At 37.2% G+C, this 22,455-nt stretch overlaps 2 protein-coding genes across 2 annotated transcripts; one reads left to right on the top strand and one right to left on the bottom strand.

The window, feature by feature from the left end:
* Window positions 1-211: 211 nt before the first annotated feature.
* On the bottom strand, window positions 212-8,054 carry LOC106089200 (venom acid phosphatase Acph-1). Its single transcript, XM_013254994.2, has 5 exons — window positions 7,544-8,054; window positions 2,903-2,998; window positions 1,919-2,161; window positions 619-1,158; window positions 212-559 (listed from the first exon to the last, which is right to left on the bottom strand). The coding sequence occupies exons 1-5, from the start codon at window positions 7,691-7,693 to the stop codon at window positions 392-394; spliced, it is 1,197 nt and encodes a 398-aa protein (XP_013110448.1). The 5' UTR covers window positions 7,694-8,054; the 3' UTR covers window positions 212-391.
* Window positions 8,055-12,549: 4,495 nt separating this feature from the next.
* LOC106089182 (glutathione S-transferase 1) lies at window positions 12,550-20,643 on the top strand (the record flags this gene model as incomplete). The annotated part of the gene is made up of 4 exons (XM_059363340.1): window positions 12,550-12,680; window positions 14,585-14,672; window positions 19,849-19,903; window positions 19,968-20,643. A coding segment is annotated over exon 4 (660 nt), but the record flags the coding sequence as incomplete, so codon positions are not given.
* Between the last annotated feature and the right edge of the window lie 1,812 nt (window positions 20,644-22,455).

Consider the following 22,455-nt stretch of genomic DNA (forward strand, 5'->3'; position numbering starts at 1 on the left):
TCTTGTGTATGGAACATAGTATGCTGAGGTTCCAATCATCGGGTATACGTTCTTCTAGCCAGATAGCGCTGATAAGCTGAAATTTCCTTTTTTGTTTGTTTACCAGTATTGCCAATATGACGTGTTGCTTATGCGACACGCTTTACCACCATTGCCAATGTTTAATGGGTAACACTTTAATCACCTTAGCCTGTGCACAATGTTCTATTAATTTAATTTAATAAACAACAATGTTTATTAAGTGGTTCAATATCACACATCAGTTCAAAGTACGTACATTTTAATGAATACACAGTTACACTTAACAATAAATACTCCTCAACAATATAACAACAAAATAAATTCTTCCCCAACCCCCATGTTTTATAAGGCCCACACAAATGTACACCAGCTAGGTTTTGCAATCGGCGGGTGTGGGATTCTCACAGGTCTCATCATAATTATCCAAAAGTAAATGACTTATTGAAGCGGTAAATTGGGTCAAGGAACAAGGGGCATCACAATTGGGTATGGCCAATTCTTTGGGGAATTTATCATCGCTGTTGTAATAATAGACAATCTGAAAAAAAGAAAAACATGAATCATATTCCATAAGCAATGTTTAAATCATTAACCTACCTTCACTTCAAAATCATCCTTAAACAATGAACTATGATGCAGCTCAAATGCCAAAGCTGAAGCATACTCTGGCAATTTCGCTGTCTGATCCATTATGTTCAAAGAGTTCATAACATTGACCAGGGTGACATCATGCCCTGAGTATAGGAATATTTTTCTATCTGGATTTAAATTTCGTTTTCTTTTGTTTATCATTTTGGAATGAATTTCCGTTAGAAAAGCTCCACCCTTCACCTTTTTCATGAGATTCGTTTCGGTAAATAGGGTATAACTACGTTCTGCCAATGGTTCCAAACGATCCGGATATATATTCTCTGCCCAATCGGGTAGTGTAAGACCAGCTTCACTCTCGATTTTCAAAATATTATACAACAGTTCCACATCCAAGACCGAGGTGATATTCTTGCCAGTGTGTTTGGTCAGCAGACGATAAAGATTGTAATTTTCCTCATCGATTTTCTTTAAGTCCGGTGGTGGTGATTTATACAATTTCTCCAGAATTGTATCATATTTGGCACAAGGTTTCTTTTGGGCTAGCAACTATAAGGAGAGACATTTTAATAAACCTTTAAAAATTATTATTCATATCACTTAAATGAACCTTAATTTTCTCTTGAGGCAAAATTTCAATGACCTTTCTCAGTAGATAGAATTTGTATGCAATTGCCACTTAAGACGAAATTTTAAAGAAATATTCGATGAAAATTTTACCTAAAGATAAAATTTTCCCCTAATGAAAAAATTTCTATGAAATTCTCTGAATTTTTCCCATATGAGAAAACTTCTATGAAATTTTACCTAAACACATAATTTCTATGAAATTTTACATAAAGACAAAATTTTTATGAAATTTTACTTAAAGACAAAATGTTCGTGAAATTCTGCTAAATAAATAATTTCTATGAAATTGTACCTAAAGACGACATTTCTATAAAATTTTACCTAAAGACAAAATTTCTATGAAATTTTATCTAAAGACGACATTTCTATGAATTTTTCTTTAATAAGAAAATTTCTATGAACTTAACCTAAAGACAAAATTTCTATGAAATTTTTCCTAAAGACAAAATTTCTATGAAATTTTTCCTAAAGACAAAATTTCTATGAAACTTTTCCTAAAGACAAAATTACTATGAAATTTTACCCAAAGAATAAATTTCTATAAAATTTTACCTAAATTTACCTCCCTACTACTACTAGAGTTTCAGTGCATTTTGAATACAAGACTACCTCAGTGGTAGCCTTGGTATTTGGTGGTTTTCATCGGACCCTTGGAAAATTAAAAAAATTATTTTATTACCGTATCCTCATTCCTTGGTATAGAATTCACTGCCACTGTCTGCCATTCAATGGGCAAGGGATTATTATGCTCCAATGGCGGCATGAATCCTGCCAACAAACTATTGGCACTCATAAGGCAACGTTCTGCTGCGGAACTTAAAACCGATACTTGCTGCTGCGTGTAGAGACCATTGGGAGGTAGTAACCGATAATAGCGCATGCGCAGATTTTTGCCCAAATTGTAGGATTGTAAACTACCTTTCTGAAACAAGAAAGGAAAAACTGTAAAAAATAACATATTTGATGGATTTAAGTGAAATTACATACATACATATAATGATGGATACTAAGTTCGAGTTTCACAGCAAAGAAAATTTATAAATTATGAGAATGTAATATGAAATATCATTAATTTTTGGTGTTTAATTTTTTTGTGACAGTCGAACCTAGTAATTACCCTATAATACTTAGTTCAGGTAGTGACCGTAAACAGCTGAGTACAATTTTTTCTCGCGATGTGCACTATCTGTCAATGAGTTTTGGTTGTGTGTATGTATTATAGTTGCAAATTGCAAATTTTAACCATGAATATTCCATTAAGGAACAGGGCCAAACTTCTCACATATCAATGATTCAAGTTTAAGCTCTATGATAAAGGGCCTCCTTTTTATAGCCGAGTCCGAACGGCGTGCCTCTTTGGAGAGAAGTTGTACATGGCATAGTACCTCACAAATGTTGCCAGCATTAGGAGGGAAAAACCACCGCTGAAAAATGTTTTTGATACTCTCGCCTGGATTCGAACCCAGGCGTTCAGCGTCATAGGCGAACATGCTAACCTCTGCGCTACGGTGGCCTCCCTTAAGAACCATAATACACACAAATAACGAAAAATGGCGCGAACAAAATTAGGCTGAACTAATCACTGATTTTGACTGATAGTGCACTTAATATTTTGTTGTTGGGCAACTGTCACCACCTGTAAATGAATATATCTTGGTTTTACCTGTGTTAAAGCTCCCAAACCACCTGGCCATTCGTGAGTACTATGCGGATCATTTGGATAGAGACCGCTGGGATTTTTTTCCCCATGTCTGAAGAGCTATAAAATAAATAAAAGTAGAAAAGCAGCTTATTCAATTGTGCATTCATAAAATAAACAATTCTTCAGAAACGGATAAATCGCTATATTTTATATTCTCATTGCTTCGATATTTTAAATTTAAATCAGCAATTTTCAAATTAAGGCTTTTTTGATCTAATAAAAAACTCAGAGGGCGTGTGAGGGTACATCTTAGTCGTTCACCACGCCAACGTTTGTTTGATTTCACTGTATACAATTCTAATTCACACATACCCATTAGATCTCAATAAATTTAATTTTGTGAAGAGTTTAACGAAAACGTGTTAATTGCTCTCTGAGTACATGTGACTATAAACATTTAGAAGATCAGAGACTTTCAGACACGTGTATGCGTTGAAACTATCAAACGCAAGAGAAAAATACCTCTCACTCTTTGAAATACAACAAATTCAGCAATATGATTTATACAGAGTATTATGCTGATGACTACTCTTGCTTTTAGAAGTCTCTTTGAGATTATTTTGCGTGGCTGCATTACAATATATTTTCGGATATTTGTTTAGCTGCATATGAGAATATGTACAATATTTTGATTTGAAACCGCTTTTCCCCTCTGATGCACCATCGTACAAGTTATCATTGAAGATTGTTCATGCACACACACACACGTTCATTGTTTGCACTTGTAAACGAGTCTATACGTACAGGTCGATGAATATTTTAAAATTATTTACTGTGGATCAAAGCAATTTTTAGGGTATTAAGAAAGAAAATGATATTCAAGTGTTTCTTTTACAGCTATCACCATAGGATGGGGGTATACAAATCTAATCATTCCGTACGTAACAACTCGAAATATTGATCTGCTACCGCATAAAGAATATATAGCATTGACAGTCGATCTTGATATGTCCGTTTGTCCGTCGAAATTTTGTACAGATCACGAAATTTTGCACAGATACTTCTTTTTGATGTAGGCCTCTGGGGATCGCAAATGGGCCATATCGGTTCAGATTTGGATATAATTCCAGTACCCTAGAAAGAAGCATTATTATCGCTAATTTCCCATCACCTGAGAGGTAAAAATCAGGATACAGATTTATATAGAAGCAGTATCAATGGACAGACAGACAGAATAAAACCAAATTTAATAAGTCAGCCATGAGAGAAATCGTTGTTGAAATTTTTAGGCCATTTGGATGATAATTACGCCCTCTATAGGCGCAATGTGCCTTATAGGATGCATTCAGTGTCTGATATCTTTTTTTTTTGTTCAATTTTGCAAACATTTTAACTTGCCGATAGTATCGTTAGGAAAAATATCAATCGATATTCAGACAAATAATAAAATATCCATAGTATCGATAATGCCATCGATATTTTGCCAGCTCTATTACTATACTATTTTGGAAAAAAATTAATTAGGCTCTTTTTATTTTAAGCCATCGATATGTATGTATATTCGAGGGGATGGGTATCCGAAGTAGAGGTGTGTACGTGAGAAGTCGTGTTACGAGTGAGTCACGAGATTCTTGAGTGAGATCCAAATCCAATCACGGGATCGTGTGTAACGTGATTCTTGAGTGAGATCCAAATCAAATAACGGGATCGTGTGTAACCCTGATTGAATTAAAATTCTTCGTGCGTGAGCGTGAGTGAGTGAAATCATGCTCACGACACTAATCACGACTCACGAGGAAATCACGACTCAAGAGGAAATTACGACTCACAAAAAAATCACATCCAAAGTGTAAAAAAAAACGAAAAATCAAATTTTTGGATGCTCTAAAATACCCAAACTGTTTACAGATGCATAAAAAGGAAAAAAATCAAATGACTGGTTATGCAGGGCTGATACATTTTACATATTAATATTTGTACTTTCAAATGATGTATGATTACATGTTTGACACATGAAAAAAAAATTATTCGCTTCATGGAAAAACATTTGTTTAAACGTGACTTGTGAGTTTTTCGTGAGTCGTGGTTTTCTCGTGAGTGCCTTGTGATTTTCTCTTGAGTCGTAAGTGTTTCGTGAATAGTGCATGTTTTGTGAGTCGCGCGTGAGTAAAATTTTCGTCTCGTGATCATCAGTTCACATAAAAAAGTCGTGCGTGAAATTTTTTCTCGTGAGTGGAAAGTCACTGATGCGCACATCTCTAATCAAAACTTACTTGTTTGTTCTCCAAAGGGCGCTCTCTCTCTCACCCAGCTCCAAATGTGGGATATCGACTATGTCTATCGAATGTTACTATTTGAATGCGATTTTTACGAGGGCTGCCCCATTCCCTAAACCCCAAATTAACATGACGGCCAAACGGAACAAAGTAGGACTCAAATGAACGACTTTAGAAATAAGGACGAATCAGATAATTGGTCTCCAAATTATCTGGGGACCGGCCTATCTTCAAAAACTTTCCAACATTACATGTAAACCAATCGGGACAATATTGGACTACAATAAAAGGTCTTGGAGAAAAGGCTGCGTTTCTAATATTTTTTTAGTTCTGTTCGCGTACTTTTCCAGTAAAAATTTACCGGAAAGTAAAAACAGCTTGTAATCTCTTTTAATATTTATTTGAACAAAACAGCTGGTCTTCAAAAAGTATCTGTTTGATGCTGCAAATTGCTGCTGGAAAAAATCCTCGAGCAAAAATTTGCGCAAAACTACCAAACTTTTAAAATTATACTCGCTTTCACTCACTCTCTCGATCTCTTCTCCTGGCAAATAAAGCACGCGCACGATTTCCTGCAAAAATAAAAAATCAAATTTGCACAAATTTTTGAGTACGCAAACTCTTATTGCAAATACAATATCCCCATGAATATTCCATTCTGGAACAGGGGCAAACTTCGACACGTCTTTGGGTAGCAATTTTTACGAGGCAGGATACCTTACAAATGTAGCCAGCTTTAGTAAGGGGATAACCACCACGTTGTGATGCTCACGCCAGGATTTGAACCCAGGTATTCGGCGTCTCAGGCGGACAGGTTTACCACACTGGCATCCATATTTTTATTATGAATTTAAAATTCTTACCATTTACCAATCGGTCCCATAACCAAAGGTTGCGCTCTGTTGGATGTAATCCTAGTTATACCCACCACCAAAGGATGGTGGTCGAAGATGGGCTATATCGGAATATATCTTGATATAGCCCCCTTCTAAACCGATCCGCCGATTTAGGGTCCTAGGTCCATAAAAGCCACATTTTTTATTCGATTTTGCTGAAATTTGGGACAGTGATTTGTATTAGGCTACTCGACATCTTTCTTCAATTTGGCCTAGATCGGTCCAGATTTGGATATATGTAGCTGTCATATAGACCGATCTTTCGATTTAAGGTTTTAAGGCCATAAAAGGCGCATTTATTGTCCGAGTTCGCCGAAATTTGGGACAGTTAATTGTGTTAGGCTCTTCGACATTTTTCTGCAAATTGGCTCAAATCGGTCCAGATTTGAATGTAGCTGCCATATAGACCGATCTCTCGATTTATGGTTTTGGGCCCATACAAGGCGCATTTATTGTCCGATGTTGCCGAATTTTGGGACAGTGAGTTGTGTTGGGCCCTTCGACATTCTTCTTCTTAAATTTGGCCAAGATAGGTCCAGATTTGGATACAGCTGCCAAATAGACCGATCTCTCGTTTTAAGGCTTTGGAATAAGGTTAATTATTTAGATAGCATGTGTGGTCTCCTATGCTATGGTACCATTTTAGCTAATTGCTATTGGTAGTAACTCAGCTTTGTTTCGACTTTATGTAGTCGCCTATCAGGCTATATTCGGATTTATTTGTACGAATTGTTTCTTGCACTTTGCTGTCCATGGTGTTGGATTATCTATGGTATTGCATTATCTATATTCGTTTCTTTGTCTTTAGTGTTCAGGTTCTATCGTCTACCCACACTACCCTCTACCTTCCACTTCCTCTCTGAATTCTCACTTCTTAGAAACTTCTCCAAGATAGTTTGTCGACAGTTTGCGATTTAAAACAACAAAATGCATTGTTATCGCTATTCTACTGTCCTTATTTTCGGAGTGAGATTTCCATCGACTACTGCTTTGATAAAAAGTTTTAAAATATAATTTTTGTCGCGGAGAATGTACTATTTTAAGGGCTCACACAATAGAATTTTTAACTAGTCTTGGTCTATGTTTAGTAGCATTGACTTAAACCTTAAATCAGATAGTAGTTATCGATATGAATCAGATAGCACTTATCGATATAGTGGGAAAATTTACAGATTCTCTGAATTTTTCTTTTGGGAATAAGTTATTCTTTCTTCATAAGTCACGATTTTCTGGGGGGTTGCGTTTTTCCATGAATTGGGATTTATTTCGCGAGTCGTGATTTTTTCGTGCGTCACACCTCTATTAAATATCCATTTTACTATCACTAGTGAACACTTTATTGAACATGTTCAACCCTTATTAGAGTTGCCAAAAAATTTGGTTATTAAGAAAAAAAATTTTAAATTTTTTCCTATTTTACTCTTTATATTTTTGTTCATCTTGAGCCACTGTACCACAAATTGCGAGTCAAGTGTAAATGCCCTACTTACTATTGATATCATACGTAAATTGCGTAGGCCCCGCTCATCATTATTATCGCCAAAGACAAAATAAGCCATCATTACAGCACATAAAGCGCCGCCCAAAATGATCACCGATATTTTGGTGCCACGCCTCGATTTACAATCTATGTTTGTCATTTTTTCAGAGATAACATTCACTTGTTGTATATTAAATAAATATGAATAAATCAATGATTTATATTCTTCACAACGTTAGCATGGATGCTTTAAATAAAAAATTTGGTGAATAATTTTCACTTGGACGCTTCATTCAATGAATTCATAATTTGCATTTGTTATGTTATTTATTTGCGCTCGTATTTTGCTTTGCTAGTTTCTTGTTTTTTTTTTCTTCTAAAAATAATATTTCACATCGCGTGTGTGTTCTTTGTGGGACCCCGAACCGTAATGTTCAATGAAATACGAAAATTCATTAAACTTGTTGTGCGCCTACCGCAAGGTACTGAGATGTACTGAGTCTGAGTACTAGTCCATACAACGTTCACAATACATTGAAGTCGCCCTCCCCACTGTTGTTGTGGTTATCGTAGTCGAAAACCGAAAAATGTGTGTTGAGCTGAGAATTTGAGAGCAAGAGACCTGCGAGAGAAGAGCTCATATGCGTTTTTGCATAATTACGAGTTTGTAGTCTTGTTTTCTATTTGTTTTGTATTTTAATTTTTTTGTTTGGTTTCTTGCTCTTTTGGTTTTTGTTTAGCTTAGAGCAGACAGAGATTTTCAAAGCGAGAAAATAATCACCTATCTGCAAACATTGTTTATGGGTTATGAGTGTAAACAGAGAAATAGTACCCTATAGTTGGTTAATGGGAACTAGAAGTCAAGTTGGAGGTATTAAGGGTGGAAGGTGACGATAACGATTGACCGTGAATTTGGAGGCTAGAGTCAAACAATGCTTCAGAATACCTTTCATTTTGAGTCTAAAATTTTGATGATAGGTGCAGTATGACTTGATGTAGAATTGGAAATTTAACTATACACATTACGCAAGACTTAGGGCTCTATACAGCCTTCCTGAGTTTGGACCCTTAAAATAAACCATAAATAAAACAAGTAAAAAGGCGTCAAGTTTGGCCGGGCCGAACTTTGGATACCCACAACCTCGGGTATATACGTAAACCACATTTTGTCAAAATCCGGTGAAAAATTCATACCTTATGCCCCATAGCATCTATATCGAAATATATGTTCCGGTTTGGACCAAATACTAATAAGAACAAGTGATTGTTCAATTGTGTATAACAAAATATTGATCTTTTTAGTAATTAACGACACGGATGTTGAAAAGCCCAACATAAGTCACTGTGTCAAATATCAGTGAAATCGGATTATAAATGTGCTCTTTATGGGGCCAAGTTTTTAAATCGAAATATCGGTCTATATGACAGCTTTATCCAAATATGGACCGATTTAGGCCAAGTGGCAGAAAAATGTCGAAGAGCCTAACACAACTCACTGTCCATATTTTCGGTCCATCTCGGACAATAAATGCGCCTTTTATAGCCCCATAACCTTAAATCGAGAGATCGGTCTATATGGCAGCTGCACTCAAATCTAGACTGATCTGGGTCAAATTGTAGAAGGATGGGTGAGATGGGTCTATATGGCAGCTATACTCAAATCTAAACCTATCTGTGCCATATTGCAAATGTATGTCGAGGGGCTTGACTTAACTCACTGTCTTGAATTTAGGCGACATCGGACAATGAATGCGCCTTTTATGGACCCAAAGCCTTAAATCGAGAGATCGGTCTATATGGCTGCTATATTCAATTCTAGACCGATCTGGGCCAAATTGAAAAAGGATGTTGAATGGCCTAAAACAACTCACTGTCCTAAATGCCAGAAAAATCGAAAAATAAATGTGGCTTTAATGGGCCTAAGACCCTGAATCAGCGGATCGGTCTATATGACAGCAATATCCAAATCTGGACCGATCAGGGCTAAATTGCAGAAGGATGTCGAGGGACCTAATACAACTCACTGTCCCAAATTTCAGCAAAATCGGATGATAAATGTGGTTTTTGGGGGCCTAAGACCCTAAATCAGCGGATTGGTCTATATGGGGGCTATATCAAGATATAGTCCGATATAGCCCATCTTCGAACTTAACCTGCCTATGGACAAAAATAGAATCTGTTCAAAGTTTCAGCTCAATGTCTCTATTTTTAAAGACTGTAGCGTGATTTCAACAGACAGACGGACGGGCATGTCTAAATCATATTAGTTTTTTACGCTGATCAAGAATATATATATAGGATCGGAAGTGGATATTTCGTGGTGTTGCAAACAGAATGACAAAATTAATATAACCCCATCCTTCGTTGGAGGGTGTAAAAAACTGTGGAAATACTTCTCTCTTATCAATAAGCGCTGTCCGTTTCCAGTTTACTCAATTATAAGAAACTTCTCTCTATTGTCTGATTCGAACCGCGTGCCGCAGAGCGATACCACCAAATCGAGCAGCATTAGTGAGGGGATAACCACCACTGAAAAATTTTTTCTGACGTCGTTGCTAGGGTTCAAACCCAAGCATTCAGCGTTATAAACGGACATACTTCTGCGGATATATTTCTCACCCACGAAGATTTCACTTGCGGTAACTCTCAGTATGGGAAAAAGGGCGGCAAGAAGAATGGAAAAAGAAATCATTCTCTTAAGCTTTATTTCCTAAAAATTGAGAATTTCTGGTATTTACTAAAGTCGCTATTACATGGCATGTAGGTGTCTTATGATGTCACTTTTTTAACTAAATTTGAATCCGGTATAGTAGATACACAATCGAGCAACGCGTTAAAGTTATTCAAAATCAACAACGGCCCTTAAAATTAATCCCACTTTATTAAGAAAGGGGTATGTATATTAAGAAGGATGGATTTCTTCGAATTCAATTTTATAGCTCACACTTAAGTTTATATATATCTCAATTCCGGAACCTAAACGCAATCCATTTATGTATTCGACGCACCAAACACTTATTGTTTTTAAGCTAACCGCCAACAAAGAGACTTATCACAGCAAGTGATATCAACTGGTTGTTCAGACTTCCAAAAAAGTAAATGCAAATTTTCTCACAAAATTGCCATTAAGGAACAGTGGGTATACTTGTCCAAATCATGTTTAAGGTGACCAACTTTTTATTGTCAAGTCCAAAGGGAGTGCCTCAGAGCGACACCACATTTACACGGCGGGATACCAAGTCGCCAAGATTAGTTGAGAATAACCATCGCTGAAAAATTTTTTTGATGTTTTCGCCAGGATTCGAATCTAGTCGGTTTGTGTTATATTCTTAATCGAGACGTGTTCAAATTCAATCTTATAGCGCACACTAACGTCTATAAATGCCAAATCCGGAACTTAAACACAATCCAATTATGTATTCTACGCACCAAATATTTTAATGTTTATAAGGTAAACGCCAACAAAGAGACATATCAACCCAAGTGATTTCGTCCGGTTGTTAAAATATCCAAAACGGTTGCTGTCAACTGAAGTCTACATCCAAATAAGTTTAGATAAAATTTTTTTAAATTTTGGTTAAATATGAGTGATCTATTGCAACCAAAGAATCGGAGTGGAATGGAGCGTAGAGCGAAGCAGGCCTATTTTTGCCGGAGCAAATTTTTAAACCTGGAACGGGTTTAAAAATACAGCTGCCATATAGACCGATCTACCCATTTATGATCTAAGGGCAAAAAGGCCGAATTTTCCTATTTCGCTGAAATTTAGAGCAGTTTATTGGACCAGAACTCCTGCTGTCTGGACCAAATCCGGTCCAGATCTTACTATACTTTGATATAAATTTGCAACATGGAGTCGTACCAGGCCACCTGATACCCGAACCGCGTGTGGTCCAGATCGGACCATATTAAGATATAGCTGTCTTATAAACCGATCTGCCGCATTAAGGTTTTACCGATCTACCCATTTAGGGTCTTAAGCCCATAAAGGCCGAATTTTCCTTATTTCGCTGAAATTTAGAGCAGTGAATTGGACCATTTATTACCTGATTTCCTTGATGTTTTAAACAGTGACTTATATAAACTTCTCGGTATCTGAACCGAATATGATTCAGATCGGCCCATACTTGGACATTTATATAAATATAGTAGGTTAATAATAAAATAGGATAATAAATATATTCATAGTGGTGAGTATCGGCACGAACGAACACAATTCGTTTTTACTTGTTTTTTAAAATTTGGTTAGGAATTGATTAAGAGGTAAATTAGGATGATCTGTTTTTAAGGAGCAGTAGACATATTTAGATTCTGACCATACTTGCCATGGATGTTGGAGGTTATAGGAGAAATCATTACGTAAAATTTCAGTTAAATCGAACAATAATAGCGCCCTCTAGGACGCAATTACTGAACTTCTTGAGCCGATTGAACTTTTTGAGCCTCTAGAGGGCGCAATTATTGACATGAGTACTAACATAACAAAAAAAAAAGCGAAAATCGAACAAAAATTTTCAACTTTAGAGTACTCCTCTCCAACATAGCATTATAGGGCGCAGCTGAGCGGACCGGATTAGCTAGTGCTCAATAAAATAATCATTTACGTTTAATTTATTGAGTTACATTTAGCATAAAACATATTCCAAATAGTATAAAATATTTATATATAATTTATTCCCCAAAAATGATGTGAAAGACTTGATAACTGTTGTAATTTGTAATCCTATTCTTTTGTTCTCGCATTTATGTGAAGCGCCAATAATCTAATTAACATATTTCCACCAACAACGATACATTGAAGCAAACTACAACTACTGTCACAAAACAACAATTTATCAATATGGCAATGCCAAGAGAAATGAGAGACAGCGAAAAAAGAAGGTTAAAAAACCATTAAAGCCTTCCAATGAGACTAAGAATTTGTCTCTCACATCTTTTTGCAAAATCATTTCAGCAAACCCATAAACCCGGGACCACAAGAGAGATAAATGTATCATTTTATCAGTGAGATTCAAATCGTAAATCGCTTAATTGCTCTACGGAATGTTTATTGAAAATCTTACTTATAGGTCTAAAACCATTAAATTTTAACTTTTTTTGACAACTATGAGTAAAAATCGTGTAAAAAATCACCTCGTTGTGTGGAGGTATTTTAACTTTGCAATTCCATTTTTAAAACTGAAACAAGTAAAACCGTGCTAAGTTCGGCCGGGCTATTAGAGCGATATCAAGATATGGTCCGGTTTGGACCACAATTATATTATATGCTGGAGACCTGTGTAAAATGTCAGCCAATTCGAATAAGAATTGCACCCTTTGGGGGCTCAAGAAGTAAAATAGAGAGATCGATTTATATGGGAGCTATATCGGGCTATAGACCGCTTCAGACCATAATAAACACGTATGTTGATGGTCATGAGAGGATAAAATTGGAAATTGGATAATAATTGCGACCTCGACAGGCTCAAGAAGTCAAGATCCCAGATCAGTTTATATGGCAGCTATATCAGGTTATAAACCGATTTGAACCTTATTTGACACAGTTGTTGAAAGTAAGAATAAAATACGTCTTGCTAAATTTCAGCCAAATCGGATAGGAATTGCGCCCTCTAGAAGCTCAAGAAGTCAAGTCTTCAGATCTGTTTATATGACAGCTATATCAGGTTATGAACCGATTTAAACCATACTCGGCACAGTTGTTGGATATCATAACAAAATACTACGTGCAAAATTTGATTCCAATCGGATAAGAATTGCGCACTCTAGAGGCTCAAGAAGTCAAGACCCAAGATCGGTTTATATGACAGCTATATCATAACAAAATACTACGTGCAAAATTTCATTTCAATCGGATAAGAATTGCGCACTCTAGATGCTCAAGAAGTCAAGACCCAAGATCGATTTATAGGCAGCTATATAAGGTTATGGATCGATTTGAACCATACTTGGCACAGTTGTTGGATACCATAACAAAACACGTCGCGCAAAATTTCATCCCAATCGGATAAGAATTGCACACTCTAAAGGCTCAAGAAGTCAAGACCCAAGATCGGTTTATATGGCAGCTATATCAAAACATGGACCGATATGGCCCATTTACAATACCAACCGACCTACACTAATAAGAAGTATTTGTGCAAAATTTCCAGCGGCTAGCTTTACTCCTTCGGAAGTTAGCGTGCTTTCGACAGACAGACGGACGGACGGACATGGCTAGATCGACATAAAATGTCGCGACGATAAAGAATATATATACTTTATGGGGTCTCAGACGAATATTTCGAGTAGTTACAAAGAGAATGACGAAATTAGTATACCCCCCATCCTATGGTGGAGGGTATACAAATAATGGGGAATTCTAACGACAAAATTTTTTTACCCTGAAACACTACTGTGGTACAGGGTATTATAACTTAGTGAATTTGTTTGTAACACCCAGAATAAAGAGAGGGGTAGATCCATTGATAGGTATACCGATCGACTCAGAATCACTTTATGATTCGAGTCGATCGAATCGATGATTTGTGCCCGTCTGTCCATGTTAATTTGTGTACAAAGTACAGGTCTCAGTTTTCGTCCGATCGTCTTAAAATTTGGTACAGTCATGTTTTTCGGTCTAGCGATGAAGACTGTTACAATTGGAAAAATCGCTTCAGATTTGGATATAGCTCACATATATATGTATGTTCGTTCGATTTGCAGTAATAATGCAATAAAATGGTCAATTGTAAACCGATTCTCTCCATATTTGGCGGGAAAATTTTTCTCTTGACTCGCGACATTATTGATGAGTTTTATGAAAATCGGTTCAGATTTCGATATAGCTGCCATATATTTATATCGCCCGATTTTCACTCCAAGAGCCACTGCAAGCGCATTTATTGACCACTCTTCCCAAAACTTTGTACAACGCTTTCCTCGACAACTACCACAATATCTGAGAAGTTTGATCGAGATCGTTTTAGATTTAGATATAGCTCCCATATATATGTTCGTCAGATTTTGGGTAATTTGCAATAATGTTGTTATTTGTCTGCCGCATTTATTATAGTTCAAACATATTTGCTAAAAAATAATACGGATTGTTTAATAACCCATGTGAAAACATCCGCCGAGGTCTATCAAAATGTATTCTTAAGGTAGGTGTAGAGTATTATATAGTCGGAACCGCCCGAATTTTGCCTTTCCTTACTGTTTCTGTATGACATTTTCTTTTTTACTGTAATAAATGACAATAATCTCTGGTAAGGTAAAAAACGAGTTGCAAGCTGCACGAATGTAATCTGCCGGTATTTTGATCTATTTCTGTACAATGGCTTTATTCAGTCCATCCATACTAGAATACTTTTTTGTTCCTTACCTTGCTCTCTAAAATGGCCCATATAGAAAAGTCCAGCGGATTGGCATCTGGCGAATTGGACACCTAATGTGTGGACAAAATGAAGAGCGATCATGTTGGGAGATTACGAATTGCTTAACTGCGATATTTTTCTCGTCAGAAAACACGATGTTCGGAAATTCGCCCAGCAAATCCTTAGCTCTTTCGAGTCTAACTTTGTTTTTGCTATGGTGTAAGATCGTGTGCCCATTGAACCTTGAGCACGTTTTTATACAATAGGATGGGGTAAACTAAATAAATATTTATCTAAGACCCCATAATGTATATATGTACATATATTCTTGATCGTCTTGACGTTCTGAGACAATCTATTCATGTCCGTCCGTGTGTCAAAATGCTTGAAATTTTGCGCAGAAATTTAATATTGAGGTCATTGAGGATTGCAAATGGGCCATATCGGTTCAGATTTAAATATAGCTCCCATAACTTTTGTCCGATTTGGCTCAAATTTTGCATGTAGTGTTCTGTCATGTACGATCCAAATCGGTCAATAACCTGATATAGCTCCCATATAAACCGATCTCCCGATTTGAATTCTTCAGCCCTTACAAGCCGCCGCAGTTTTTTTCCGATTTTGGACGTAGTGTTCTGTTATGACTTCCAACAACTGTGCCAAGTACTGTCCAAATCGGTCTATAACCTGGTATAGCTCCTATATAAACCAATCTCCCGATTTGAATTTTTGGGACCTTACAAGCTGCAGTTTTTGTCCAATTTTGCATGTAGTGTTCTGTTATGTCTTCTGACAACTGTTCAAATCGGTCTATAACCTGTTCTGTTACGACTTCCAACAGCTTTGCCAAATACGGTGCAAATCCGTCTATAGCCTGATATAGCTCCAATATAAACCGGTCTCTCGATCATCCTTGTTGGGTTCCTATAAGCTTTAATATTTGCTGGTTTGACAGAAGTTTGCTATGTTCAATAATATTAGAATTAAACAAAAGCACGCTTTAACTTTTTCAAATGTATTCTGCACGCTTTCACGGCGTATTTTTAGATCTTTAGCCATTCGATTGCCACTACGGCGTGGATTTCGTTGAGTTCGAGCCTTCACTCTCTGAACCATTTAAGGTGTTGTGTCAGTTTTTTTAAACCACCATCAGCGCTACCAGTATCATTATAATGATTTATGGTGCGATACACGAACATTTTGTTCACTTTGTGGTGTTTGAGATCACCAGACATATCCGTATGTGATGTACGAGCCAACTTCTACGCCTGAACTCGATTACAAATGAATTGCTTTTAAAATAAACACCGAAGCAAATACTTCTGGTGGCTTGTAAATGATGAGCTGTCAACAAAAAAAAATATCATATAGCTGTCATTTCTAGTTTGACAGATATACCAGTGTGAAGGTTAGATAGGTGAACAGTATTTATCTTTGATACCTTATATGTAACACAGGATTCACTAATAGATGGTTAGGTCATTTGCGAAAACATAAAGTGGATAGGCCCCATGAACATCATAAAGGATGTCAAATCTGCTGATTGAAAATATCATCAAATAGGAGAAAACGTTAACAAAGAATGAATGTAAAAAGAGAACAAGTTGACATCCTCAATGTGAAGTACTCCCGAAAAATAAAAAAAATTGTATGTCGGTTGATCGCTTATTTCCATTAGTTAACATTTGGACCACGGTGTGCTGACTTCCGACTCTTTGAATCATTCGCTTACAGCCAATTACACCACGTTAAAAAATGTTGAAGTGAATCTTGTCGAAATACTGCCATTATGAGGAATGCACTTAAAATTATTCTCCGACTGTACTTTGTAAAAAAATTCAAATTTTGCCCATGAACATTCCACTGAGGAACAGGGGCAAACTTCTCACATATCAATGAGTGCAGTCCGATTTAAGTCTTAAGTTCAATGATAGGGGGCCTCCTTTTTACAGCAGAGTCCGAACGGCGTGGCGCTGTGCAACATCCCTTTTAGAGAGAAGTTTTACATGGCATAGTACCTCACAAATGTTGCCAGCATTAGGAGGGGAAAACTACCGCTGACAATTTTTTTTGATAGATTCGCTAGGATTTGAACCCAGGCGTTCAGCGTCATAGACGGACATACTAACATCTGCGCTACGGTGGCCTGTACTTTGTACTTTTTTTAAAATATTCTGAATTTTCAAAGTAGACTACAAAGCGTTGGCAAAAGATGAGCAGGTGAATAAAAACCGACCGAAAAATTTTACAAATTACTTTTTATACCCAACACCATATTAATCTAGTCATTCCGTCTGTCAAAATCACTATAACGTTGTGACGAGTGGAACTAGTGAACTTTTGCACTGATACTTCTTAGAGATGTAAGCCGCTGAGGATTGAAAATGGGTCCTATCGGTTCAACTCTGGATAAAGTTCCCATATAAAAACGTCCTTAGATTTGAATTCTTAAGCCCTTAGGATAGGCCGAGATTAGTTCAAAAATACATAGGCCCCATATAATATGTTTAAGCCGCTATAAGCCTCAATGTTTGTACGATTCGGATGACATTTGGTGTGTATAGAATGTTTATAGCCTCATACACTCACATCGAATTCTGCTCAGATAGATTCATAAATAGCCCCTTTAAACCCCGTTAACACTGCTCATTAAATCCGGATTTAAGGCTCTCGTCAGCTGATTTTATAAAGGGAAAACAGATGGTCGAGCCATTAAATCCGGATTTAAAAAATAATCGAAAAATGTGTAAACAGGGTTCTATAAGCTAATTCCGGGATTTGGTTTCTTGAGCCGCTGAACGTGATTGGGCTGATATTTCGATTATGAGGTACTTTGATACCAAGATATATATATTTACAAGTTGGAGCAGTTGCCCAACAACAATATATTGAGTGCACAATCTGTCAAAATCGGCGATAAGTGCATCTCCGATTTTGTGTTTATTACTTGTTCGCGCCATTTTTGATTGTTTGTTTGTGTTATGATTCTTAACTATAATCACATACAACGGATTTCCTGTAGATAAACCAACTCCCTCTCTCTCTCTCTCAAAAAAAAAAAATTGCAACCACGAACAACGATAAGAAGTTTGACGTTTGACAAATTTTTACAAACTAAATTTAGTTAAAGGGCATAATTTAATCCCACGTTCCAAACTCTGTCAAACCAGCAAAAATTAAAGCTTCTTGGAACCGAATAAGGAAAATCGAGGGTGCGGTTTATATGGGAGCTATGTCAGGTTATAAACTGATTTGGACCGTACTTGGCACTGTTGTTGGAAGTCATAACAGAATACCGCATGCAAAATTTCAGCCAACAAAAACTGCGGCTAGTAAGGACTCAAGAAGTTAAATCGGGTCATTGGTTTATATGGGAGCTACATTACGTTATAGACCGATTTGGACCGTACTTGGTACAGTTGCTGGAAAATCATAAGTTAACACTATGTGCAAAATTGTAGCTAAATTGGACAAAAAATTACGGCTTGTAAGGACTCAAGAAGTCAATTCGGGAGATGGGTTAATGTGGGAGCTATATCATGTTATAGACCCATTTGGACCGTACTCGACACAGGTGTGCACTATGGACAAAATTTCCGCCAAATTGGACGAAATTTATGGCTTCCTGAGCCCCTGGAAGAAGTCAAATTGGGAGATCGGTTTATATGGGGCTTATAACAGGTTATAGACCGTACTCGACACAGGTGTGCACAACATTTCAGCCAAATCGGACGAAATTTGTGGCTTCCAGGGGCTCAAAAAGTCAAATTAGGATATCGGTTAATATGGGAGCTATATCAGGTTATAGACCAATTTGGACCGTACTTGGCACAATTGTTGAAAGTCATAACAGAACACCAAATACAAAATTTCAGCCAAATCGGACAAAAATTGCGTTTTCCAGGGGCTCAAGAAGTCAACTCTGGAGATCGGTTTATATGGGAGCTATATCAAGTTATAGACCAATTTGGACCATAGTCAGCAATTATTGATAGCCATAACCGAACACCACATACAAAATTTCAACCAATCGGTTTCAAGTCAAATCGGGAGATCGGTTTATATGGGAGCTATATCAGGTTATAAACCGATTAGAATTGTACTATGCACAGGTGTTGGAAATCATAACAGAACATTATGTGCAAAATCTGACAAAAATTGCGGCTTCCAGGGGCTCAAGAAGTCAACTCTGGAGATCGGTTAATATGGGAGCTATATCAGCTTATAGACCAATTTGGACCGTACTTAGCACAATTGTTAAAAGTCATAGCAGAACACCATGTACAAAATTTCAACCAAATCGGATGAAAATTGTGTTTTCCAGAAGTCAAATCGGGAGATCTGTTTATATGGGAGCTTTATGAGGCAATCCGTAACGACCTACATCAATATAAAGTATATGTGCAAAATTTGAAGCGCCTAGCTTTACGCGTTCTACCGCTATCGTGATTTCGACAGACGGACGGACTTGGATAGATCGAATCAGAATGTCGAGATGATGCAGAATATATACTCTTTATGGGGTTGCGGATCATTATTTCCAGGTGTTACATACGGAATGACTACGTTAGTATACCCCCATCCTATGGTAAACTAATTTTGTAAAACACACACACAGTTTCTATTGAATTCTCTTTTCTTTTAATTGTCTTCGTTTATTTCTAATCTCTTATACTTGGTGCTTCTTAAAAGAGTCAATGGTTTGTCTATATCCATTTACTGTCTGTGACTATAATGCACACACACAACCAAAACTCGTTGACAGGTAGTGCACTTCGCTGTATGCATGTCATGTTTAATACCCTTATTAACCATTTAATAGAGTCGTGAATCGGCAGTGCCAACTCGATCTGCTATCACGCTCACATCCCTAGTGGCAACCGCATTCTTTGTGTACTCGTACGTAGTTCTTTGTTTAACCATATCATATTAAAAATCAACAAACTTTCTCTCTCACAAGCAGTCTTCACCCAATACGCTTGGCGGATCAGATAAGATAATCCCCCCTCTATAGAAAGGTGATAATTTTTTTGACCCCAACAACTCCTATTCCAATAACCTAAATAATATACGAAAATTTAGTTTGATTTCAATAGTCATGGCATCCAAACCAATTCTGTATGGCACCTATACCAGCCCCGGTGTAAATGCTGTCATCATTACCTTCAAATTACTTAAAGTCGATTTTGATTTTTGCTTAGTGCGGCCCATGGAGGGAGAAAGTGGCATGCCCGAATATTTAAAGAAAAATCCCACCGGTACCATACCCGCTTTGAAGACTGAAGATCAGCGGTTCTTAGGTGATTCACATGCCATTACAGCCTATATTGTGGATCGTTATGGCAATGCTAGGGATGATGATGGCTCCCTATATCCCCGAGATTTGTATAAGCGTGCCAAAGTTCAACAACTTCAACATTTTGCTGATAGCATACTCTTTGCCACATGTGTCAAACCCGCCTTTGCTCCTATATTTTCCCGCTTATCCAATACAGTGTCGGAAGAGATACTCAAAAATTTCGATAAAGCTTATGCCATGATGGAAAGATTTTTGGTGGAACACAAATGGCTGGCAGCTGATCATATGACCATAGCCGATATCAATTGTATTACCTGCATGTATGGATTGTATTACTTGCAGCCTTTTACGCAAGAAACACATCCACTTCTGCACGATTGGTTTCAGAGAATAATGCAAATATCGGAGGTTTATGATACTTTGATGGGTAATTCTGTGGCGACTTCTTTAAATTTTCTAAATAAAAATGTATCAAAATTGTAAAAAATATGTTTTTTTTAAATTTAGGGAAACAAAAAAGGGAAAAGGGAAACATATAAAATTGGTAGGGGTTTAAAATAATGATTTTTAATAAAAGGAGAAAAAAAAATTGTGTATGTAAAGTACTGGTCCGCTGCGCCTTCTTTAACTCTCTTATATCTTTTTAGAGTGGGGACACTTCGCCCTGAATGTGGATATCGTGAACGCCTGCGTTTGAATCCTGGCTGAACTTTGGACAAATTTTAATGCGATGGTTATCCCCTCTTAATGCTGGCGACATCTGCGAGGTACCATACCATGCATGATCGTGTAAAAAATTTTCCCCGAAGACACCTCTGCGGCACGCCGTTCCGACTCTGGCTATAAAAAAGTTCCCTTATCGTAAACTCAACTTGAGTCGGAAAGCATTCATTGATGTGTGAAAAGTTTGCCCCTGCTCGGTTCCTGGGAAAATTTTTACTCTACTCCCAAATGCCTTTCTTTTGAGTCCCACATTACCGTATTGGTAAATATTTCGGACTTATTTCGGGGGTGTTCACTTGGCCATTAAAGTAAATATAAGATTCGTGCTCTAATTTCCGAAACATTTCGTATTAGTCCCATAATGGCATGATCGGTAAATAAGTTGTGTTTGACGGTGGGGTGGACCCCAGGGTCTTTATCCCGAAAATGAATATAAATTTAATTTTAAGAGGGCTATTTTTTGAAATTAGTGTAATGAGGAGTGCTTTTTAGCGGTGACATTTCGACTGGAATATGGATATCAAATTCGTGTCCACTCCCAAATCCCTTTACTTTGAACCCCACATTGTCATGATATGTAAGTATGAACCTTTTGGAGGGTGTTTTGGGGCTGGGGAGGCCACCGGCACTTTTCACTGAAAATAGATATCAAATTCGTTCTTTACTCCCAAATACCGTTGATTTGAGCTCCATATGACAGCTATATCCAAATCAGCACCGATCTGGGGCAAATTGAAGAAGGATGTCGAAGGGCCTTACACATCCCAAATTTCAGCAAAATCGGACAATGAATGTGGCTTTTATAGGTCTAAGACCCTAAATGAGCGGATAGGTCTATATGTCAACTATATCGAAATCAGGACCGATCTGGGCCAAATTGAAGAAGGATGTCGAAGGGCTCAACACAACTCATTGTCCCAAATTACAGCAAAATCGGATAATAAATGTGGCTTTTATGGGCCTAAGACCCTAAATGAACGGATCGGTCTATATGGCATCTATATCCAAATCAGGACCGATCTGGGGCAAATTGAAGAAGGATGTAGAAGGGCCTAACACAACCCTCTGTCCCAAATTTCAGCAAAATCGGACAATAAATGTGGCTTTTATAGGTCTAAGACCCTAAATGAGCGGATGGGTCTATATGACCGCTATATCCAAATGTGGATCAACCTGGGCCAAATTGAATAAGGATGTCGGAGGGCCTAACATAACTCATTGTCCCAAATTTCAACAAAATCGGATAATAAATATGGCTTTTATGGGCCTAAGACCCTAAATCGGCGGATTGGTCTATATGGGGGCTATATCAAGATATAGTTCGATATAGCCCTTCTTCAAACTTGACCTGCTTATGGACAAAAAAATAATCTATGCAAAGTTTCAGCTCAATATCTCTATTATTAAAGACTGTGTAGTGATTTCAACAGACAGACGGACGGACATTGCTAGATCGTCTTAGATTTTTATGGTGATCAAGAATATGTATACTTTAAAGGGTCGGAAATGGATGTTTAGATGTGTTGGAATGACAATATGAACACACCC

Source organism: Stomoxys calcitrans, chromosome 2 (genome assembly GCF_963082655.1).
Source record: "Stomoxys calcitrans chromosome 2, idStoCalc2.1, whole genome shotgun sequence".
NCBI classification, from domain to species: Eukaryota; Metazoa; Arthropoda; class Insecta; order Diptera; family Muscidae; genus Stomoxys; species Stomoxys calcitrans.